The following is a 21,981-nucleotide window of genomic DNA, read 5'->3' on the forward strand; positions in this document are numbered from 1 at the left end:
GCCGTGCCGTGCCCAGGAAAAATAGCCCACTAAGCGTTTTTCTTTTTTTTCTTTTTTTAAGAACGTATGCCAAGTTGTTGTCTTATTTTTTTCAAGCTTATATATTTTTTTTGAATTCATATGCCTTTATTTTAATTTAATAGAAAAAAAATTCAAAACTCAAGTCCATATTCAATAATAATAAATTAATAATAATAAGAGAATGTAATATTAGTTGCTAAGTTTGACTTTATGGTATTAGAATTCTTTTTTAGCACTTAACAATAACAATAATAATAATTTTTTTAAGGGTTAACTTAATTGTTAACTTGGAATTACGTAGAGTCATATATCATAGTTTATAATAATATTAATACATATTTATAAAATCATTATATGTATAATTTTATTTATTAAAATCATGATATCAATTATTTATTTAATAAATTATAAACATAAATCAATTATAATTTTTTTGAAACTAAGAATTAAATAAATTTGAAAAACTTGAGCCAATAAAAGATATTAAAAGATTCAATTTCAAGTTATTTATAAAATCATAAAATTTTAAGTTTACTTTCATAAAAAAATGAAACATGCTTATTGCGTGCTTTTTCGCGTGCCGTGCTTTGGCCCATCTCTAATCATGCCGTGCTTTTAAGGCCCGCGTGCCTAAAATCTAAGCCCGGCACGGCCCACGTGTGTGCCGTACTGTGCCGCGTGCTCTACCGAGACGTGCTTGTGCCGTGCCGTGCTGTATGGACACGTGCCGTGCCTGTGCCGTGCCTCATGCTGTCCGGCCCATTGGCCACCCTTAACCGTAAATGATAAGAAGAACAAGGAAGAAACTAGAAAAAGAAGAAAGTCTCTGAAGCTTGGGGGCACTTTACAAAAATAATGGTTAATGAAGAACTAAAAGGCAAAGTGCATGCATTGTAGTGCAATTTTATAAGCAAAATACCAATCTGGGAATTCAACTTTGAATAGACACATGACATTTTGTTTTAAGAAGAATCAATCGAAAATAGAAGAAGCGCTTTAAGGAAGTCTCAAAGTGATTAAAAGAGAGGATGAAACTTATGGCATTGGTTATGGCAATTTTGATCAAAATGTTTTACGGAGTTTGATAGCAAGAATGGTTATAATGCATGAGCTTCCACTTAGATTCATGGAATATATAGGCTTCCAAGAAATGATGGCACATGCCAACCTTGTGGTTAAGCCAATGAGCAGAAACACTTTGAAGAGTGAGATCTTGAAGTTACATCAAATCGAGAAGGTTAAGACTTTTCATTTATTGGGGAAAAATTATGGTAGAGTGGCCATTACTACGGATTTATGGACAACTAGTAATCAGAATATGGTTGTGACAGCTCATTTCATTGACAACTCTTGGAAATTGTGTAGTCGAATCTTAAGGTAATTTGTCTATAATTTTTTATTTGCTTAATTTTTCTTTTAAGTTTTTTATTACTTACATTAGATTTTTTTTCAAGTTTAAATTGTAATATATTTTAAGTTTGTGTATTTAATACCGACTTTTGAATATTTGATAGGTTTATCTATGTTCCAAGCCCTCATGCTGCTGATGCCCTTTCTAATGAGTTAGTGCAATGTCTATTGGATTGGAATGTGGATACAAAGTTATCCTTAGTGACATTGGATAATTGTACCACTAATGACGCAATAGTGGAGAAATTGTTGTTAAGGTTTGATAACAATACCTTAATTTTTAGTGGTAAATTTTTTTATATGAGATATACTACTCATATATTGAACTTGATTGTGCGGGAAGGGTTGAAAGTTATAGAAAGTATGGTTGGAAAGATTAGAGACAATGTGAGTTACTGGACACAAACAACAAAATGATATGAAACTTTTGAGCTAGCTACTAGACAATAAAAAAATAATTGTAAAAAAAATTTGAAATTGGATTGTCCTATTTGTTGAAACTTTACTTATGTCATGCTTGAAGTAGCATTGATGTATAAAAGTATTTTTTCTCGGTTGCAACAACGTGAGCCTCAATATAAGAGCTTGCCAAGTGATGAGGAGTGGGATTTGGCAGTCATAATGGTGGAGCATTTGAAATCATTTTACATGTTAATGGAGATGTTTTTGGGTACAAAATATCCAACTGCTAATTTGTTTTTTCCGTTGATATGTAAAATGAAATTGTCAATTAATAAGTGGCGCACCGCTAATAACCTTGCTATTAGGATTATAGCTGATAAAATGGTTGATAAATTTAATAAATATTGGAATGAAATTCATCCGATGTTAGTTGTGGCTGTTGTGCTTGACCCAAGATATAAGATGATGTTAATTCATTTTTATTTCCCAAAGATATATGGTGATACAGTAGATTAGCATATTGAGCGTGCACATAAGCTTTGTTATGGTTTAGTGAAGAATATGAATCGAAGGCAGCGCATGTGAGTGGTGGGCAGAATGCTAGATTGGAAATTTCTCATTCTGAATCTTGTTCGAATTCGAATAAGTATTGAGATGTAGATGAGTTTGAAACATTTCGAAGCCAAAATAAACGTGCTAAGGTAACTAAGTAGGAGTTGGATAGGTATTTAGATGAGGAATTGTTGGATGCCATTCCGGACTTTGATATTTTAGCCTTTTAGAAGATGCACACAAGCCAATATCCTATTTTGGCTGAGTTAGCTACGGATATCTTAGTCGTTCTTGTATCCACCGTTGCCTCTGAGTCAGCTTTTAGTGCCGGGGGCAGATTTTTGAGTCCGCATTGTAGTAAACTTCTTCCTGACACTTTAGAAGCCTCAATGTGTGCTCAGAATTGGATTTGGGCTTCTACTTCTCGAGATATAAAGTTATATGAATTATATTTTAGTAGTATTTATTTGCTTAAAATGCTTTGAATCTTAATGTGTTATTTTTATTGTAAGGTGGAGTTCCGGAAGATGAGATTTTTACTGGGGAGGAGGTAATTTCTGATGATGATGATGAGCCACAAGCGTCAAGCAGCATGACATGAACCTTTTTTTTTTTTATTTGGAATTAGACATGAATTTGTTATTTACTTATTTGACATAGGAGTATTTTGACTCTTTTATGAACTAATTTTTGAGTTGTTGAACATTTTAGGATTTTCATGTGTTGTATTGATAATTCGTGTCATAATTATGAACTTATGATATGTTGGATGTTATTTAGATTTATTGTTTTATTGAATTTTTTTTATATATAGCTTGAATGAGTTTTAGGTTAGAAATTGGATGAATTTAGGTAGTAGAAAGTAGATCGAAACAATTTTTATTTATTATTTGTGCAAAATTTGTATTGTTAGTATGTTATAAGTTTGTATTTGACTATTTTCTTTTGTTAAGCTTGAGATTTATCTTGTAGTATGATACACAAGAAATGTACATGCATGTTGCTTGTTGATATTTGGGTGATAAAAATGAAAGAAAAAATTGAAAGAGTTTGAAGGCTTAGAAGCCAGGATAAAAAAACCCAGACCTAGGACTAGAGCTCGGCCCGCACATGCAAAAGTCGGGTTTTGTCTGGGTCTGAGCATCAATTTTTGTCATCTGATCCAGTCTCGGGTAGCACCAAACCCAGACCGGATCCGAAGTTTTACCAAGTCTACTTATGAGTGTAAGTGCGTGGTATGTGTGATGTGTTATTTTTTTAATTTTTTATAATTTAAGATTGAGTTGAGTCGAGTTGGACAAGGCTTAACCCTAACTTGAATTTAATCGAGTTTTATTTTTTTTTAGTAAGGTCAGGTCAAAATTCAGATTGGGACGGTTGGCAAGGTTCGGTTCGGATCGAAATTAAGTAGAACCGATTTAAATCGATTATTTTATAAAAAGAACCGAATAAGAACCGAACTCAATAAGAGCCAAACTCAAACGGATCTTTTTAAATCGATTCGGTTGGGTTCGGTTTTTTCGGTTATAGGCCTATTGGGCCTATTTTGAATTTTTAAATTTTTAGCCCATTGAGCCTCATGGATGTCATAATTTTTTTTAACAATTAATTCATCTTAATTTCATTACAAGTATTAATAATAAATACAAAGTATTCAAAACACATTTTATTACTAATGTTTTGCTAATTACTAATAAGGTATTCATTACTCATAAAATATGAAATATTAAGATTTCAAAATACATAATCAAACTCCAATACTCCAATTACATAAAAATAATATTGTAAAGACAAATAAAAATAACAACAATAATTCAATTCTTCGGTTCAATTTTTCAGTTCAATTAAGTGAACCGAACACCGAACCGGTATTTTAATTTTTTTTATAAATAATATATTTTGATTTTTTAAAAAAATTAAAACCGAACTGAATTAAATCGAACCGTTAATTCAGTTCGATTTTTTTAAGAATACGATTTTTTTGACTAGCTCTACTTTTTTCTCCCTGGGGTGAATTGCTGAATGTGATATAAAATTAAAATTTGAACAAAAAGGGGTTGGTTTAAAGCACGGGGCTCTTGAACGTTCCTTATAAATAAACTAAAGATCGGGTGGCAATAGCACCACACGATTCCTCTGAGTATCCTCATCCAATTACCCCATTCATCCTCATCCATTTCTTCTAATGCCTTTGTGGGCAGCGTTTGGGGACTCCATTTCCATTCCTATTTTTAACACAAAATCTTTTGCCATAACTAATAAGAATAGAAGAGGGAGATTGTTTTGTTCAACAGTTGCAGTATCTGATTCTGATGATAAAAAATCAAGAGTTGTGTATGAAAGTCTTAGAGTTTTGGAGTGGGATAAGCTCTGTCACTCCGTCTCCTCGTTTGCTCGCACTTCGTTGGGCCGTGAAGCCACTCTCGTAATTCTATTCTGCTTAATGCATTTTTTTGGCAAAAAAATTATTATTAAGCTAATATTAATTAATGGAATTATAATTTACTACGTTACCCCAAGTCGGGTTTGGCAAAATATGTTATTTAAACGAGGTATCAATTTATATTAATTTATCGAGTTTTTGTTGTAATTGTTTGATTGGGCTTTCTGACTACAGACCCAGTTATGGTCTATCAATCAAACATACCAAGACAGTTTGAGGCTCCTGGATGAAACAAATGCCGCCATTGAAATGCAAAAGCATGGTTCCTGCAGCTTGGACTTGACTGGTGTTGACCTTAGTCTTGTTAAATCTGCCATCCGAGAAGTTCGGAGGGCTTCACCATTGCGTCCAAATGAAGCATTAGCTGTCGTAGCTCTGTTGCAGTTTTCTGAAACTTTGCAGCTTAGTTTAAGAGCTGCCATCAAGGAAGATGCTGATTTGTACATACGTTTCATGCCTCTTACTCAAATGGTACTTCTATTTTGAGTTTTGTCAAATTTTAAGAACACTATCATCCCTTTTCATTTTATATAATATGCTGCCTTATATTTTGTTGAATTTCACTTCCAGATAATGCAATTGTTTGTTAATAGATCGTTAATTAAGTCAATAATGCAAGTTGTTGATGAAGATGGCTCTATCAAAGATTCTGCAGTAGGTTTCTTTTTCGACTCAATTAGATTCTATATTCTTCAAGGCTTTATACACAATTTTTTTTATCTGATTTTTTTTCTTTACCTCTTTATATACAATTTTATTTATCTGACTTTTTTTTCTTTACCTCAGAGTCCTGCCTTGAAACAATCTCAAGGCCAAGTGCAGATGCTTGAAAGAAAGGTCCTTTTTATATGAATATTTTGAGTTGCTGCATGCTTTTACATTCAATGATAGTAGTTAGTCAAGGCCTTATCTTAAAAGAGTACTCTTTCTTTTCTTAGCCATCAAATAATGCCAATGGCATTATTATAAAGATAGCCTCTACGTGGCACGTTGTTTGTTTTACTTGAAAGTACATATTTTCTATCAATTTTATTTATAACTTACTCAATTTTTAACCCTTGTCATTGCTTCTTCATGCAGTTATATCAATTGATGGACATGCTAATAAGAAATGAAAATAATGAATCATCGTTTTTGGTAAGGTTCAATTGATAGTTGATTGTACCATTATGGCCTACCCAAAACATATTGTACATATTTATTATTCCTTTTGTATCCTTATGATTTTCGTCTTGAATTATAATTTTGTTTGTAGGAAGTGAGTAGCATTCATGGCAGATTGTGTATAAGAACAGGGGCTGATCAGCTAAGTTTTAAGGGTCTTTTGTTATCCAGGTGCATAAGCTGCTTGCCATAGTTTTGAATTATGCCCATAGAAAAAACACGTTGATTGATTGTCCACCAATAACCAGTAATGTTAATTTATCGTTTCCTCTCATTTTTCCTTTTTTTTTTTTGGGCTAAGAAACAAAGGTTATATGTTAAACTACCAGAGATATGTATATGAATTGATGGAATCACAAATCTGCAAAAACAAGGATGAGACGTCCCAAAGAAAATGTAAAACTCTACATAGGACAAAAATAACCCAAGAAAACTCGAAGACAACAGAGGTTATGTATGCCGTTCCTCTTAGGATGTATGTGTGTGTCTCTGCATGTGTGCATAGTAGGTGCCTTTATTATCCCAGTTTATAAGATTAATATTCTAAATCTAATATCAAGATATCTACATGATTGCTGATTTTAAAAGGTGGAGCTGACTTTTTCTGTTAGTGAGGGCCACTTTGGCTGGATTTGTTTCAACTTGAACACATTAAACTGTCATGAAGAATCCAATGTTTTTCTTCTTTTCAACTTTTTTATTGTAAATTTTTAAATATGTAATTATAGTTTTTCTACTGCAAACAATACCGTTAATCAGGTTGACAAGAATTTGAGGTTTTTATTCTTTTCATTTATTTTTTTTTCTGGGGTATTTTTCTTTTGCATATTAAATTGTATTTATGAGCTTTTCATGTGATGGTGCACAACTGTTCAATATTCAAATCCTTAAATGTGCTTGTTGTAGTAGTTCAGGCATAGGAAGTGTTATAGAGCCACTCTCAGCTGTTCCTCTAAATGACGAACTGCAGCAAGCAAGAGCTTCAGTGACAAAGGCTGAGGAAGATGTGCTCTTGGCCCTAACAGAAAAGGTTTGTGGCTGTATCTGGGAATATTTCATTTTCTGATTCATATTACCCATTTATACACTATGTTCTCAATGTCCTGTAATCTATACAGATGCAAGTTGATCTTGATGAGATTGAGAAGATGTTGAACGGTATTATTCAACTTGATGTGGTAGGTGTCTGCTACTTCTCCACTCTCTCCTTTCTTCATTGATAATGTTTGACTTGTGGGACAAAGTGTAAAAGAGTTTAGCGAACCATAAGTTTGAGAGGTGATTTATTTGAGTTATAATCTAATACCTGTTTGAGGAATCCTTAAAATAAACTGGAATACTGAGGGTCTTTGGAAAATCTACTAAGCAAACAGATTTTAGTCTGAGATGGAATAGTCATGACTGGAAAAGTAATTTGCAAGGATGGGAAGCAAAAGTATTGCCATTTTTTCCTCCCACACAAAATGCTTCATTTGACCTAAAACAAGCTGCAGATACTCATCAAACACTGATCTGGAGCTTTTATTATGCTGTTGGATGAAGTTTCGTAATTTGGGTGATCTTGCGGATGATGTTTAAACCGATGTACTCCTCCGTAATTTGGCTTGTGGTTTTTTTAATGTAGGTCAATGCCCGAGCAACTTATAGTCTTTCATTTGGGGGCACAAGTCCTAATATATTTCTGCCACAAGATATGAAAAGATCTTTAACACATGAACCTGTAACTTCGAAGGTGTCATCTTCTGAAAGAGAATGGACAATATATCTCCCTAAAGCTTATCATCCTTTATTACTTCAGCAGCATAAGCAAAAAACACAGCAGGCCTGGAAGGATTTGGAAAGTGCTAATACTGTAAGTTACACTGGAACAAAAATTTGCTGTCTTGAAGTATTTTTCTTTCACCAATCATGAATTTGAGCATGTTATTTGACATAAGTTGTCTTCCTAATTGATCCATTTCATCTAGTTCTTCAATTTCTACGTTCTGCCTTAGGAACTCAGGAGGAGGAAACTCTACGGGGGGAACGCAGCACGGAAAGGCGAAAAAGATACAAATCTTTCACCATCAGAGATGCAGGTAATGTTTGACATTATCATTTGGCTATTGATATCGTGAGCTGGCTAGAATGTTAAATTATTTCTTATTTTTGCAACTTATTTTGCATCTGTTCACAAAAATTTCTATTCTTTATAGGTTTCTGCATTGGAACTTGCTCACCCGGTTCCGATTGATATTTTTATTGCTCGGAAAACAAGAGTTCTTGTCATAACTGGCCCCAACACTGGAGGAAAAACTATTTGCTTAAAGACAGTGGGATTGGCAGTTATGATGGCCAAATCAGGTTACTTCTATTTTATTACTTTCCTTACCTCATTTTTTCGTGTCCATCATATTTTAGATACCTGTATTGTTACTAGGTCAGTGTTTCTATTTTATGTAATTGCCAGAGACCATTTACTCAATTTAGTTTCACAATATCTGCAAAGCTAGGCAAACTAGAGTATGTCGGATTAATGTATAAACCCTAAAATCTGGCTGTTGGATGGCATGTCCAGGGAGGTGGAGATTGCTTATAGAGTAAAGGAGTAATAATTAATCTTGCCAACTTCCAAGACCATGTGCTATGTTTTTCAGGACCTAGGGACCATTTTCTCTTCGGATAGTAATGACATAAATGCTATGCAATTTATTTTTCACATGTGCTCATGACAATCCCGAAAAAGCATAGGCATAGAGGAGCATTGTTTCAAATTTTGTCCCGATAACTTTCATACAAGTGATTATTCTGCTATTATATAACCTGCACTGGGTTGCTCAATATGCAGGCCTTCACATTTTATCTTCAGAATATGCAAAGGTTCCTTGGTTTGATTCAGTTTTTGCTGATATTGGTGATGAACAGTCCTTGTCACAATCTTTATCTACCTTCTCTGGCCACTTGAAACAAATAGGTGTAAGGATATTCACCTTCCAGAACATCTTAGCTCATTGCAGTTAATCAAGTTCGTTTGAAACAAATGCCCCTTTTTCAACGCTATTCTTTCTCATTTTTGTGTTCTGTCAACAATCTTTATAAACAGCTTTGATTCTTTGCAGATAATTTTGTTTTCTTATAAATTATTAAGACATTTAACAAGAAAAGGCACAAGCTCTTGTTGGGATGTACTTAATAAGATTTGCAACTTGTGTCAGTGATGGATCTCGTGAACTCCTGAGCTTAATTACTATATTGTCAGTCCTGAATCACTTATGACTGCCTCTAAGTTGTGAATTCATTCCCTTTTATGCCCCCTGTCGCCGCACGGCAGGGACCTAAGAATGTAAAAGGGAAAGAGAGGGATGGGGTTTTGTCTTGCTTTTGGCATAGTGGGCCCCCAGCGGGAGGCCCACATGACAGGCTATTAGCTGAGTGGTAGAGCACAACCGTGATAATTGGATCGTTGTGCCTGGCAGTGAGGGGATTCTATAAGATCAGTTCAGTTGATATAATTATTTAAGTGGTTCATAAATGTAAATGAATTTGATCAAATAAGTGTTGAGATTTCTTGAGGTCAATTTCATACTAGTAGAAATAGCATAAATACAAGCATTGTATCTCTCAATTGAAAAGGAAGTAGCTCATTCAATTCAAGGATTCTTGACTGTCATGGGTGATATCTCCTTTTCATTATAATTTGTTTTTATCTTTTCTAATTTAATCAGTTCACTTGTAGAACATATTATCACAGTCGACAAGCCAATCGTTGGTGCTACTTGATGAAGTAAGTTTTGAATTGTGCTTCCTTAATTTTTCTTGGCTTATTTTTTCTTGCTTCATTTTATGGCCTAAATGACTTATGCCAATGTAAATAGAAGGTTATGACTTGCAGGTGAAAGAACAATAATATTATGATTGCAAAACTTCATATTGAGACAGTCAATTTTGTATTACTAGATTGGTGCGGGGACAAATCCCCTTGAAGGCACAGCGCTTGGGATGTCACTGCTGGAAGCATTTGCTGAAAGTGGTTCTTTATTGACAATAGCTACAACACATCATGGTGAACTTAAAACACTGAAGTACAGGTAGTCAGTCACCAGCTAATGATTTAATGCTTGTGTTGATAATGCTGGTTTTATTTATTTAGTTAGTTATTTTTGGGATATTACTAGTTTGTATTATAATACATTCATAGTACTGTTGTAGTTTTATGATTCCAATTTAAGTTGACTGAAGCCAAATTGCTCCATTGGCAGTAATGACTTCTTCGAGAATGCTTGTATGGAGTTCGATGAAGTTAAATTAAAGCCAACTTACAAGATCCTTTGGGGAGTACCAGGTTACAGAATTATAACTTCTATCTATTTGATGTCTGAAGTGTTAATGAGTTTATTGATTTGGTTCTTTCAAGCCTTAGTGATTACAGCTGTAAGTCTTCACTGAATTTTACTCACATTTTTGTCAATTAAAAGAGAAATCCCTTTCTGTTCAAATGAGTTTGGGTGAATCTGCCTCAAACTATTCTGTACAACGCTGTTTTGTGACTCTGATTTTTCATTTACTGCCTCTATAGGAAACATAAGTCAGTTGGGAGTACTTTTTCATGTTCTGACTGAGTGACTCAATTGAGTAATCCTCAATTTCTCTAAATTTCGGACTTTGTTCTTTGTTCCATATATCCTGGTAGTCTGTAATGCCAATAAAGATTGATTTGAACAGGCTAAAACAGGCTAGTACTAAGTTTAGGTTTCTAACCTTTCTCAATTGTTTGTTAGTATATCTTAACCTTTCTCAATTGTTTGTTAGTATATCTTAATTGCTTGAGATCTTGTTGTCCAACAACACTGGTGATAATATACATGTCTGAGCTAGTGTATCAAGTGGCAACCACTAGACAAAGAAAGCATCTTGGGGAATCTGACAAACAACACTCCAAGATGTGTAATTGGAATCTTTGAAGCATCATGAATATTTTACACGAAGCCCAGGGAGTTAACTATAAGTTGTCTTTTCCTATAAATTACTTGTACTAGATATTATATGAATTGCCAAGAACTTATGCAAGCTCTAGGTACGTAGATATTTGCTTACTTTTCTCCAGATAAATGCCAACTGAAACAACTATTAAATGCCCAGACTGAACATTAAATGTTACTTAAACAACTGAAAATTTTGATTGTCTTGTAAATTTTGCTTTAGAAGTATTGTATATTCCCTCTTTGAGCGAATAGTCCTAGTGGGTAGTCATGCTCTGAACTTTTGGAAACTAATATTTTTCCCCAAGGAACTAGTGATAGCCGGCTTTCTTTGATGGTATCAAAATGATTTATTTTTTGTTTATTTATTTATTCTTTTGTTTGGGGCAGCAGCGTCATGTAAAATGACTTAAGAGTGTGACACTGATTGCAGGTCGTTCAAGTGCAATCAATATAGCTGAAAGATTGGGACTGCCCGGCATAGTTGTTCAAAATGCACGTCAACTCTACGGTGCTGCTAGTGCTGAGATTAATGAGGTAATATGCTAAAGACTTAGCATCTTTTTGAGCTAATAAAAAGTTTACATGTTATTTTTTCCTTTTCTAAACAGAAGCAAAATTTTAGTTTTAAGTCTTATATCTATGCTCTGTAGTTGTGATAGTTGTGACTTAAGCAACAGACAACCAGTTTACTTGGTAGGCTAATTACCTCTGGGAATTATATGGTCAAAAGGAAATTCATACATAAAACAAATGTGATCAGGTAACAGTCAGTACATGATGAGCTTATTCATATTTCTACAAATGGAAGAATTACAGTTACATGCTGTATTTGCTTGCATTCATACTGGATGATCGGCACTGCTTCTGTTTTCATTCAAAAGTAGCTCATGCTTTTCAATCTCTGTTGTTTATAATGCAGGGTTGCTCATTCTTTTCAATATCTGTTGTTTATAACGCAGGTCATAATTGAGATGGAGAGGTTTAAGACACAATTTCTAGAGCATGTACATGAGGCCCGACATTTTCTAATGTGAGAATTTTTGCTTGTTAAAATTGGTATCTATATAATAAAAGTAGTCTCACAATAACGGACAAAATTACAGAGTCTATTCTTCTTTCTAAACCATGAGTGAATAGTATCAAGGAATATTTTAATTTCATGAACTTCTTACACCATGGTGTAGGTCTACTAAACCAACTAAAATTTGGTGTCGAAAAACTTGCGGACATTGATTAAGATGAAATCTTATATTTCACATTTAATTATACTTCTCAAGAATTTTCATTCTTTGTTTAATCTCTGAGTAATACTTGCATTTTGCAAAGGTCATGAATGGCTAGAAATTGAAAGATGTTACCACCAAACAAAGAGAAGCATATTTGCCTATTAAATATACTTTGATCCTGCTGTTTTTCGATACTTTTCATTCACATGTAGATAACTTGTTGCAATATTGCATAATTACAAAATCTCTTAATTTGAATGGCTAAGCCCTAAATCTCTATTTTAAAACAGAGTAGTTAGGACCCAGCCTTTGGAGTGCTATATCACTTAGTAGCTCAGTTTCGTCAAAAAGCAACTCTTTGAATTAGTAATTCATTCTGGAAAAGTCATGAAAAGGCAATGTAGAGAAAAATATTACCATAAAAAATGCTATCTGCTTGTATGAGTATAGAACTTCTTGGTAGAATTTAATAATAGCTGAAATAAGGCTGAATGTCCTGATAACCGCAGAGTTGCTAAGCATAAAATGGTTGTAGACGGTCTAAGCATCTGTTTGTACCTGTGAATCTAGGCTCTCAAGAAATCTTCATAAAAATCTGTTGCGCACCAGAAGGAAGATCCTGGAACATTGCGCCTCTCAACGATTTAGGAAGGTACAGAAAATATCTGATGCTGCTGCAATAGCACGTTCTTTGGTTCACAAGAGAGCACAGCAGCTGCGTCCATCTGCATCACAAGCACGTTCTTTGGTTCACAAGAGAGCACAGCAGCTGCGTCCATCTGCATCACAGTCGCTTCATTGCACTAAAGTAGGTAAAAACCAGCATGTATTGACAAGTAATTTCCAACAAACTACAGTCGACAAAGTTGAACATCCAGCGACAGCAAGTTCATCTGTTGTCAAAGATATCAAGCAATCACCCCGAGGTACTTTCTTTTACCAAGTCCAGCTTTCTTGTACATAAAACAGTTCTTGGGCATTTTTAGTTATGCAAAAGCACTTTATTGAAAATTTTAAGTCATCTTAACTTATCCCAATCACAAGATCGCATTAGTCGTATTTTTTCACCTGTTCATCATGCAGTAAAGAGGACTGAACTTCCCAACGTTGGTGATTTGGTACACGTATCTTCCTTTGGAAAGAAAGGAACGGTTATAAAAGTAGAGCCATCTAAAGAAGAAATAGTAGTTCAAGTTGGCAACATGAAGTGGATAATGAAATTCACAGACATTGTTACCTATTAGTTGAGAATAATAATGCATGCATGTCTATGATGAGATAGCATCTTCTGCATGATTCCTGGGTGTTAGGGTTCTGCTGACATTCAGATCCATTTTTGCAGTCGTTTTGGTTGCTTAATGTTGTAAATTTTTTTTTTTTAACAAATTCAATAATCACTACATAAATAAATTAAATTAAAACATATCATCGGCAGCCAACAAACCAAACACACCTGATGGCAATTTCAGTTGGATCCTCCAAAGTTTTCTCTGTGACAATTCTTATGCCCGCTTTTGATATCTGAGCCATTAAATATTGGAAAAATATCTACCGTCTACTTATTTTTTCCAACTTTATCAAAAATACACAATTTTTTTTTTTTTTTTTTGCTGAACTTCACCTAAACTTACGTTTTGTTTCACTTCTCCACTTCTGTTTGCTGCCCGTTACGAAAACTAATAGATTTTTAGTTAAATGACTATTTTGCCCCCAGAACAAAAATAACAATTTCACCCTCAAAAACAGCAAAAAATGGCAGTTTGTTATTGTAGCTGTTAGCTGCCAACGGCTACAATTTGGGGCATATAAACACAAGAATCAGCATGCATGAAGAGGCCATTCAACCAAGCAAGCTGCTCCCAACCAGGCATATAAACCTCCTCATACAACCATAATCCATAACACATCATAACTGTACCATTCATCATAACACATTGAAACATTACAGCCACTCAACCATTCATTCATTCAAACTCAAGACCTGCTCAACCATCATCCACACATCACTTGATTAACCATTCATTGAAACACATCATCTACACATTTAAAATGGCATCAAGTTATAGTTCAAGTTCTGCAGCCAGTGGACAGCCACAGAGAAAAATTAAATGCATTCCCAAGTACTGCTGGTGTGGCATGCAGGCGTGTGCTATGGTTTCCACTACACCACAAAATCCTAATGCAATGTTTTGGTCATGCAGGTTGAACAAATGCAAGTTTTGGCAATGGTTTACTACTGAAGCTCTCATATAACCTAGTAGAAGTGATCAAATGGTAGATAATCAAAATTTGGAGCCAAATGCAGTAAACTTTGGAGCTGATGAGATGGTGAAGATAAAGAAAAGGCTTAGGCTGATTGAAGGAAAGCTTAAATATATAATAATACTGCTAGTGTGCTTCTGTGCAATTGTATTTATTAAAATGTAATGTATCCTATAAAACATGCATTACTGAAATAAAAGCTTATTGTTGACAGTCCTAGTATCTATCTTTGCAATTGCATTTAAATACACCCTAAATAACATTTTGTTAACCACAATAATTGAAAAATATTATCATATCATAGTTATTCAAAAGTACAACCAAAATAACCATTAATCATATCATCAAAATACATTATAAATGACCTTTGACAGTCACATAATTATCCAAAATAACCAATAATATGCCAAAATAACAACCAAAATGGCAAGTTAACAAGTTTAGTTTGTTCCCATTACAAAGAACCTGTGATAATTGAAGCTTGAGATGGATTTTGGGATTGGTTCAGTCCTGGACTTGATTGTTTTTCCCTTGTTCCAGCACCTCGAAGAGCCCTTTTTTTCTTTGTTCCAACATTCGAACTTTGACTTGGGCCACTAGGTATCTAAATTATATATTACGTTAGTTTAAGAACTTGAACAAAAAATACAAAAAGATATAAATATTGAACCAAGATAACACCTTTCTTGCTGTTTCAAATGCAGTAGCTGCTGGCTGGCCTGAACCAATTGACTTTGGTGCTGCCGCCTATAAAATATGTTGATTTGCAAATGAATTTTATATTATACATAAAACAAACTATGAAGGCACAAACGAACTGCTAGCAGCACCTGTTTTCTTCTCAATCTTGCATGCTGTGAAGCATTTAATGGCTGGCTTGCTGTTGTTGATGCCTGCAAACCATTATGATAGTAAACATAACGACAGTATAAATATATTAAACATAAATAATGATAAACATAATAAATAATAATAGTATATTAAATATACCTGAAAATTATTGTTCCTCGCTCTATTTGACCTTGCAACAGATGGCCTCAACGGACAGCTTCTCACGTTGTGATTAGAACCACCGCAAAATGAGCAAATGACAAAGAATTTTCTTTTCTCTTTCTGAGGCTCATTTGCTGCTCTTTCTAATAATAGGTTTAGGTTCAACAGCACCATCAAATTCAGTTTCCATGAATTCCATATTAACATCATCATCATCACTGTCAGCTCTTCTGTCTGAATAGTCAGATAGCCATGCATCCTCATCAAATTTATCAGCCCCAACAGCAACTTGTTCCCCAACAACAACTTGTTCCCCAATAGCAACTTGTCCCCCAACAGCAGCTTGTCTCCCGACAACAGTTTGTCCCCCAACAGAAGCATTTCCATCAATAGATTCATTCAACTGAGTAATTAATTCATCAGCCAACACAACTCCCAGGTTCGTTAATAATGCTTGCAGTAAGGAGGAATCTTGAAACTGAGGGTGAAGAATTGGTACAACTTCAACAGTTAAAGTACTGACACCCACAATTTGATGAATTTTTCGCAAAAATTCGAGTGCAAATTTTGAATCCAGTGCAACTTTCATCTTATTCTCTGGGTTCGTGGCATTCAACATAATTTTTGAAGTGGAGTCTAATCCATATGGACTCGTAATGTTTACAGCAGTCTCTTTTATCTTCGCAACAGTACAGTCAGGTTCAAGCAATCCTAAATTCTTCCTCGTGCCTCGAAAGAATATCACTAACTCTAGAGGTGGCATCCTGAATGACCAAAACAAACGATCAGATTCACCAAAGAAACAAACATCCTAGAGGACTTTGTCAGATTAAAAATTATAATCTTTGAGAGATTCAAATTTCACATGCATATGCCAAACCTTCACCAGGGGGGCTAGGGCATACAGATAAAAATTTTCTAAAAATCACGACCCATAGTGTAGCAACTACAAATTTTCAAAAACCCCAAATTTTGTAAACCACGTGCACAAGTACATGAGTATGCAGGGGATAAACATGCATTCAACCATGCTAGCAACAATCTTTCATGCATGTGCTTCTCACCAGCCTTAAAACAACATATTACTTCTCAATTTATCATTACCATAAAAAAAACGGACTCAATTTACTATAAATCAACTTAATCTGTATTCTAGGGTTTTAAGAAACAACGATTAACAATGTTCTTGATACAAATCTTAAATAACATTATTTCATACGAAAAATAAATGAAAATTAATAAATAAAACTAAACTTACTTGATACTAGCTTCAAACCCCAGAAAACCTAAGTGTCGAGATTTCTAAACCGCTCACAGCTTCCCTCAATACCTCTGAATCTTTGACTTAACAAAAGTTTTGATACTCAAGCGTTGTTTGTTGATGAAAATCGATGGAAATTGCAGAAAGAATGGCGGGAATTTGTTGGTTCTTCATGCAGGGTGGTGGTGGGTCACTCGTGAATAAACATGGCTATTCTCGTTTGCTTCTCTGGACCACTTTGTTTTTTCTTTTTTTTTTTTGTCCAATTAAAGTTGTAAACGACGTCGTTTTTGGCTGTTATGCTGAAATGACCGATTTACCCCTACAACATCAGTAATGTTATAACGGGTAGCAAACGGAAGTGGAGAAGTGAAACAAAACGTAAGTTTAGATGGATTCCAGCAAAAAAAAAAAATTGTGTATTTTTGATAAAATTAAAAAAAAAGGTGGACGGTGGATATTTTCCCTTAAATATTTTCATGTTGGCAGTTGACCGTGTGTATACAATGCATGGTATTATTACGTGTTAAAATTCTCCCTCTTTCTTTCTCGAGTACAATCAACAAAGAGTTTTCCTAGTTGAAGAAATTTGAGATCCATGAAAATAAAAGCCTTCAAAATTACAGTTGTACTAGCCAGGTTCAAGGGGAGGCAATTTCACATCGGCATAAGACGGTAGATTCATGGATTGATAATCTAATAATTTTAATGCATGTTTGGTATGATTTATTTAGTAATCACAAGTGTTTATTTAATTTTAATTTTTTTTTAAAAATTGTTATTTGATTATATTTTGAGTAGAGTTTTTGGATATATTAAATAAATTATTCTACCTCTATTAGTAGAAATTTAAATTTTGAGCTTTTTGGAATAGAGATTGGAGAGATTGATTAAAAAAGTTAAATTATTTAGAAAATTCATTATTTATTTCATAAAGATATTTCATTCTTTTCATAGTATAACTTGTAATACTTATCTATTAAAGTAATTTTATAATTTTTTAATAGAAGTTTTTATTAATAATTAAATAATTAATTTTTAAAGTAAAATTTCTACTAATAAAAGCCTCGTTTGAAAAATTGTATTCGTGTAAGGTATGTCTCGTTTGATCTCGTTTTATCGGTAATTTGGTTGAATTAAAAGTGTATGAAATAGCACTTGAGCAATGTACAAAATTTTGCTTAACATCATCTCATAATGAAATAATGATATTTCATGGTCGGTTACTGTATTATGTTGTTTTGTTTTGGAGGCGTTGGGGGAAGCTTTGGGCATTAGTCGGTCCGATTCGTAATAGTTGTTTTGGGTTTTGTTCAGTTTGTTTACACTTGTATATTCAATACATAAAATAATAATGTATAATTATTTCAAAAACAATCGTGAGCTACAATTATATATAAATCCACAAATAATAAACAACTAAAAACCACAAAATAGGGCATGCATACATAATTACATATAATAAAATCTTCTTTGTTCCCCCTGTGATCTTTGGTTACTTGAACTTCAGCATCTTAGTCAATTTTTCAAGAAGGAGAAATATAAAAGTATGAATTCACCAAAAATAAATAAATAAATAAACAACTTGAGCACAAAGAATATTTACAATAGGTCTACAATTATCCTGAAAATTAATATTTGCAGACTCATAAACTTAAGCACAAAAAATAATTTAATAGAGGTCATGGCTCCTTAGAACTCACAAGCTAAATTGGTTAGCATTTTATAAGCTAAATTGGTGATACCAATTAGAATATTAATTCTTTCACGTATGATCATTTCTTTAACGTCACCAGTTAATTCATTTTTACAAACTTCTCTATTTTGAAATAAGCTTAATTTTTTTATTTGTCTATGCTTGGACCCTATATTATTGAGTGAAGAACTTAATTATCAAACAATCTTCAATGCATAAGCAACTAAGCATAACATTTCAACAAATTTTAACAAATAATCTTCGACGCATAAGCGCAACTATTCAATAACCAAACATATATCAAGAAAAAGCCTTTAAAAATTAAAAAAAGAAGAAGGAAAATTAACAAACAAAAGCCACGTCATTAAGAAAAACTAAACTCTAATGACCTAATCTTGTAATCTCAATCCAAGATACATACATACATACATACATACATATATATATATAATAGTTTTTTTGTCGGAAATCTTAAAGTGTGGAAAAAGTTAGAAAAAATTTTAACACTGTAGAGTTTTAAAAGCTTAAAACTTAAAGTTACAAAATGTATTATCTCACTCACGTCTAAATTCCGTGAGAAAATTTACCAAGATATTAATAAAATGATTATTTTATCTCATTAGTGTAAAATTATTATTTCACCTTAGCTAAATGACAAAAAAAAATTACTTTGGTTTTCCTTCACAATTTAGAAATTAAATGATAAATTAAGCAAAGTAATCAAAATTTAAAATAAATGAAACAAAATAACCAAAATTAAAACAAAAATAATTGAAAGAATTAAAATCCGAATAAATGAAGTCACGGCTAGGCAAGCCAAAGCACAACTAGATCTAAGAAAACTCTACGGCGGACGGTCGATCTTCAAGGCTCAAGCTGCTGGTGGCACAGTTGTCGATTGAGATCAAGTTGCTAGAGCCAGAGAAATTGAAGGAGATTTGTGAGAGGTTGGGGTACATAGTAGAGAAAGGAAAGGGAGATGCTATGGGATTGGTGTAGCTGGGGAAAATGGTGTTGCTCGTTGAAGATTTAATGGATATTGCTCTTGAAATGTTTGTGGTGGAAGTGAAAGCGGTGCATAATAATGGTTGCGGTGGCACGTTGTTAGAGTTTGAGGAGGGTGATTGGGAGGAGTTGCAAAGGGGGCTTAGGGATATTGTTCTTTCTTGGTATAACAGTAAGGTGATGTAATGTAAAGAAAATGGTAAATTAGATTTTGATTTGCTGAAGGGTTAAAGAAAGACTGATGATCTTGTACATATGAAATTTTTAATGTCATTACTGTTATAAGGATTGATTATGGGTTATGAGCAGCTCATGGCTTTCCTCAAGACCTCTAAATCTTTGAATGAACAAAAACTTCGTAACTCAAGCATAGTTCGTTGATGAAAATGGATGGAAATTGCAGGAAAAATAGGGCAATTTTGTTGTTTCTTCGTTTTTGTTGCTTGATGTGCTCTGGACCACTTTTACCCTTTCCTTTTTTTCTGCACACGTGAATGACAATTTTACCTCAATTATGTAAGCAAGGATAACAACATGCAAATGGAAGTGGAAAAATATAAGAAAATGCAACTTTATGTGAAAATCAGCCAAAAAAAAAGTGTATTATTTAAAAAGTCTAAAAAAAAGTGTTCTGTGAACAATTGGCCCTTTTTCAAATACACAAGAGGTGATGATGATGGCTGCATCAGGCTGAGATGATGATAATGGCAATGAGAAAAAATATGGAAAAAGAGTGATGTGTTTTGAGTGTGAATCTATGAGATTGAGAGCGGCCATTTTGAGAGAGAAGTTTGAGTTTTAGAATTTAGCTTTTAGGTTTTTTTTGTTTATATATATTGTGCACGATTAATACAATTGGTTTTTCAATTTAGTTTTTGATTTTGAGTTGCATCGAACACATAACCAATCGATTCTATTTCTTGACCTGTTAGATTTTTGCTCTTAGAACGAACCGAATTGAATTGATAAATTACAATTTGATTCGGTTCGGTTCGGCAAAAACAAATTCGAAATCCCGCCCGTAGATACCATACCATATTACCATTGGCCTTGAAAGGCTTTTATTATTATTATTCCTAATAAGAAAGCTTTTATTACTTGATGCAAAAATAGAACAGAAATTGATAAGAAAGCCCCTAAATACAAAACTGCTAAGCATTGAGAAGAAGAGTGAAGGCACTAAACATTCAATAGTCCATCCACAACAAAATGTTACTCTTAATAAGTGGTGTAGACTGTTAAAACAAGAAAAGAAACAGAAAAAGAAAGCATAATAAGTAAAAAATGTAGTATTATATTCATACTTTGATGTACAAAAGTTTTTCTCGTTCAAGTAGAGAGAGAGGTGGCTACTGCTTCTTCCTCTTCGTTTTTGCAGAGAGCCCATCCAAATTCGAAGGTGACGGTGACATCGAGGAAGTAAAGCGCAAAAACAAGAAGAAAGTTGGTCAAAAGCATAGATATTGGACCAAAGATCCATAAGAAGAGTGGGAAAGAGAAATAGAAAGCACAAAGGCCTAAAGACCAGAAATGGCTTCCCTTATTGACAGTCCTTTATATATACTCAGCAGTGAGTTGGTGATGATGAACATTAGACGGCATCTTCTTAAAGGGCACATTAATAAGAATGCTCGCATGGCTGTAGTACCTAATAGACTGAACGTTGAGCAAGAATGCCACAAAGAAACATACCAATGTTAAGAAAAACTTTATGGAGAAAAAAAGATCGCTTTTGTCTCCAAATATAAACCACGTTGATTGATCTCCACTGCTACTCGTCATCAGAACCGCAATAAGGGAGCTGAGAGTGAGAGCGGTTGATGCCAATAGTGTTGACCCCATGATGTTGTTTCTTAGTGTCTGGACTGCAGAACTCCATTCTTGGACACAACTTCCATCATAGCACCAACCCAGAAGTGGCGGTTGATTGCATTGATGCTGATAACAGTCTTTGTGGGATGCTTTACAGTTTGATAGAGAAGCCATAGGTGGTATGTTACCATTATTAGCATCCCAGACGGAACTAATACATAATCAAGAAGTTGAAGTTGGTTTCCCATCCCATTATTTAACTACTTCAATTTATAACCACAAAGTGTGTGTTTGCGTTTGTTAAGAATAAATCTATTTGTATTCTGAGTAAAACAGAGCAAATGAAGGAAGGCTTCCATACGCAAAGCTTGTGTGAGTGTGGCTTTAGGATTCACACGTGGAATTTAATTTTATTAGCCACGTCAATGCTTTGTGCAAACCAACCAAACTCGTATGATTTGATGAGTTTGGCAAGTACACAACGCTCATCATGTTCACCGGCGCATCAATTTATTCGAACAAAAATTCTCCTATTCACATGAGAAACATGCCGCACAAATTTTTTTTTCTTAATTGTTAATGATCCTTCACAACTTATTTTCTTAATCATCATTTTCTCAGCAGTATCCTTCCTAGTATGTAACTAAAGATGAGTGCTTAATAACAACAAGCGCGTAAATCAGTTGGCATGGGGTTGTTTTAGTTTAACTAAGGTCTCAATTCAAAGTTTGAGAATGCAACTGTATTAAATACTTATTGAGAGAGTTTTACCG

At 33.9% G+C, this 21,981-nt stretch overlaps 2 protein-coding genes and 1 pseudogene across 8 annotated transcripts; 2 read left to right on the forward strand and 1 right to left on the reverse strand.

The window, feature by feature from the left end:
- The first annotated feature begins 1,114 nt into the window (after window positions 1-1,114).
- Window positions 1,115-2,986, forward strand: LOC127900641 (zinc finger BED domain-containing protein RICESLEEPER 3-like). The gene is made up of 3 exons (XM_052435818.1): window positions 1,115-1,398; window positions 1,536-1,648; window positions 2,898-2,986. The coding sequence occupies exons 1-3, from the start codon at window positions 1,115-1,117 to the stop codon at window positions 2,984-2,986; spliced, it is 486 nt and encodes a 161-aa protein (XP_052291778.1).
- A 1,498-nt stretch (window positions 2,987-4,484) lies between these two features.
- On the forward strand, window positions 4,485-14,660 carry LOC102631445 (uncharacterized). Of its 7 annotated transcripts, none has more exons than XR_008053248.1 (19): window positions 4,485-4,810; window positions 5,003-5,299; window positions 5,399-5,482; window positions 5,615-5,665; window positions 5,909-5,965; window positions 6,084-6,163; window positions 6,899-7,022; window positions 7,111-7,170; window positions 7,617-7,844; window positions 7,987-8,070; window positions 8,188-8,335; window positions 8,820-8,947; window positions 9,708-9,755; window positions 9,929-10,059; window positions 10,231-10,313; window positions 11,384-11,487; window positions 11,604-11,713; window positions 11,913-11,983; window positions 12,750-12,827. XR_008053248.1 is itself a non-coding variant. In XM_052437571.1 (19 exons), the coding sequence occupies exons 1-19, from the start codon at window positions 4,571-4,573 to the stop codon at window positions 14,383-14,385; spliced, it is 2,379 nt and encodes a 792-aa protein (XP_052293531.1). In that variant the 5' UTR covers window positions 4,487-4,570; the 3' UTR covers window positions 14,386-14,660. The 7 variants fall into 7 exon arrangements, 6 of the variants coding, with proteins under 6 accessions (XP_052293531.1, XP_024949305.2, XP_006493481.2 ...); XM_052437571.1 differs by lacking the exon at window positions 11,604-11,713 and adding an exon at window positions 14,381-14,660 and having other exon boundaries at window positions 4,487-4,810; window positions 12,750-13,105; XM_025093537.2 differs by lacking the exon at window positions 11,604-11,713 and adding an exon at window positions 13,263-13,602 and having other exon boundaries at window positions 4,487-4,810; window positions 7,725-7,844; window positions 12,750-13,105.
- A 5,886-nt stretch (window positions 14,661-20,546) lies between these two features.
- LOC102608587 (uncharacterized) lies at window positions 20,547-21,456 on the reverse strand (annotated as a pseudogene).
- Window positions 21,457-21,981: the final 525 nt, after the last annotated feature.

Source organism: Citrus sinensis, chromosome 3 (assembly GCF_022201045.2).
Source record: "Citrus sinensis cultivar Valencia sweet orange chromosome 3, DVS_A1.0, whole genome shotgun sequence".
In the NCBI taxonomy this organism is placed as follows: Eukaryota; Viridiplantae; Streptophyta; class Magnoliopsida; order Sapindales; family Rutaceae; genus Citrus; species Citrus sinensis.

What these genes read in the sequence shown, in the direction of transcription:
- LOC127900641 (XM_052435818.1), top strand. Translation starts at nt 1,115, where the DNA reads ATGGTTATAATGCATGAGCTTCCACTTAGATTCATGGAATATATAGGC. An exon ending in TTGTGTAGTCGAATCTTAAG is followed by an intron (nt 1,399 to 1,535) that starts GTAATTTGTCTA and finishes AATATTTGATAG; the next exon opens with GTTTATCTATGTTCCAAGCC. An exon ending in CTTAGTGACATTGGATAATT is followed by an intron (nt 1,649 to 2,897) that starts GTACCACTAATG and finishes TTTTATTGTAAG; the next exon opens with GTGGAGTTCCGGAAGATGAG.
- LOC102631445 (XM_006493418.4), top strand. Translation starts at nt 4,571, where the DNA reads ATGCCTTTGTGGGCAGCGTTTGGGGACTCCATTTCCATTCCTATTTTT. An exon ending in TCATGCCTCTTACTCAAATG is followed by an intron (nt 5,300 to 5,398) that starts GTACTTCTATTT and finishes TTTCACTTCCAG; the next exon opens with ATAATGCAATTGTTTGTTAA. An exon ending in CGTTGGTGCTACTTGATGAA is followed by an intron (nt 9,756 to 9,928) that starts GTAAGTTTTGAA and finishes TTGTATTACTAG; the next exon opens with ATTGGTGCGGGGACAAATCC.